General features: G+C 37.6%; 1 protein-coding gene across 1 annotated transcript; it reads left to right on the top strand.

The window, feature by feature from the left end:
* Window positions 1-8: 8 nt before the first annotated feature.
* LOC105461452 (ATP-binding cassette sub-family A member 7-like) lies at window positions 9-321 on the top strand (the record flags this gene model as incomplete). The annotated part of the gene is made up of 2 exons (XM_011707947.1): window positions 9-145; window positions 243-321. Coding segments are annotated over exons 1-2 (215 nt in total), but the record flags the coding sequence as incomplete, so codon positions are not given.
* Between the last annotated feature and the right edge of the window lie 9 nt (window positions 322-330).

Below are 330 nucleotides of genomic sequence, written 5' to 3' on the forward strand. Positions count from 1 at the left end.
CTTTCTGAGATGGGATACTGTCCACAAACTGACGCTTTAATACCCTCCTTAAACACTTTTGATCACTTACGATTGTTCGCACGTCTTCGTGGCATACCAAAGTCCAACGTAGAGTTGGAAGTTAATAAATGGATTACTAGATTGAGTAAGGGTGAAATGCAAATTATAAATGCAGAATAAAACAGAGTATATATAAAAATAGTGCATGAGATAAATTTAAATGTGCGAATGTGTTGTTTCAGATTTAACTGCTTGCATGAATCAGTCAAGCGGTACTTACAGCGGCGGTAATAAGAGACGCTTAAATATCAGATCGGAAGAGCACACGTC

The sequence above is a fragment of the Wasmannia auropunctata genome, unplaced genomic scaffold (assembly GCF_000956235.1).
Source record: "Wasmannia auropunctata unplaced genomic scaffold, wasmannia.A_1.0 LD287935.1, whole genome shotgun sequence".
In the NCBI taxonomy this organism is placed as follows: Eukaryota; Metazoa; Arthropoda; class Insecta; order Hymenoptera; family Formicidae; genus Wasmannia; species Wasmannia auropunctata.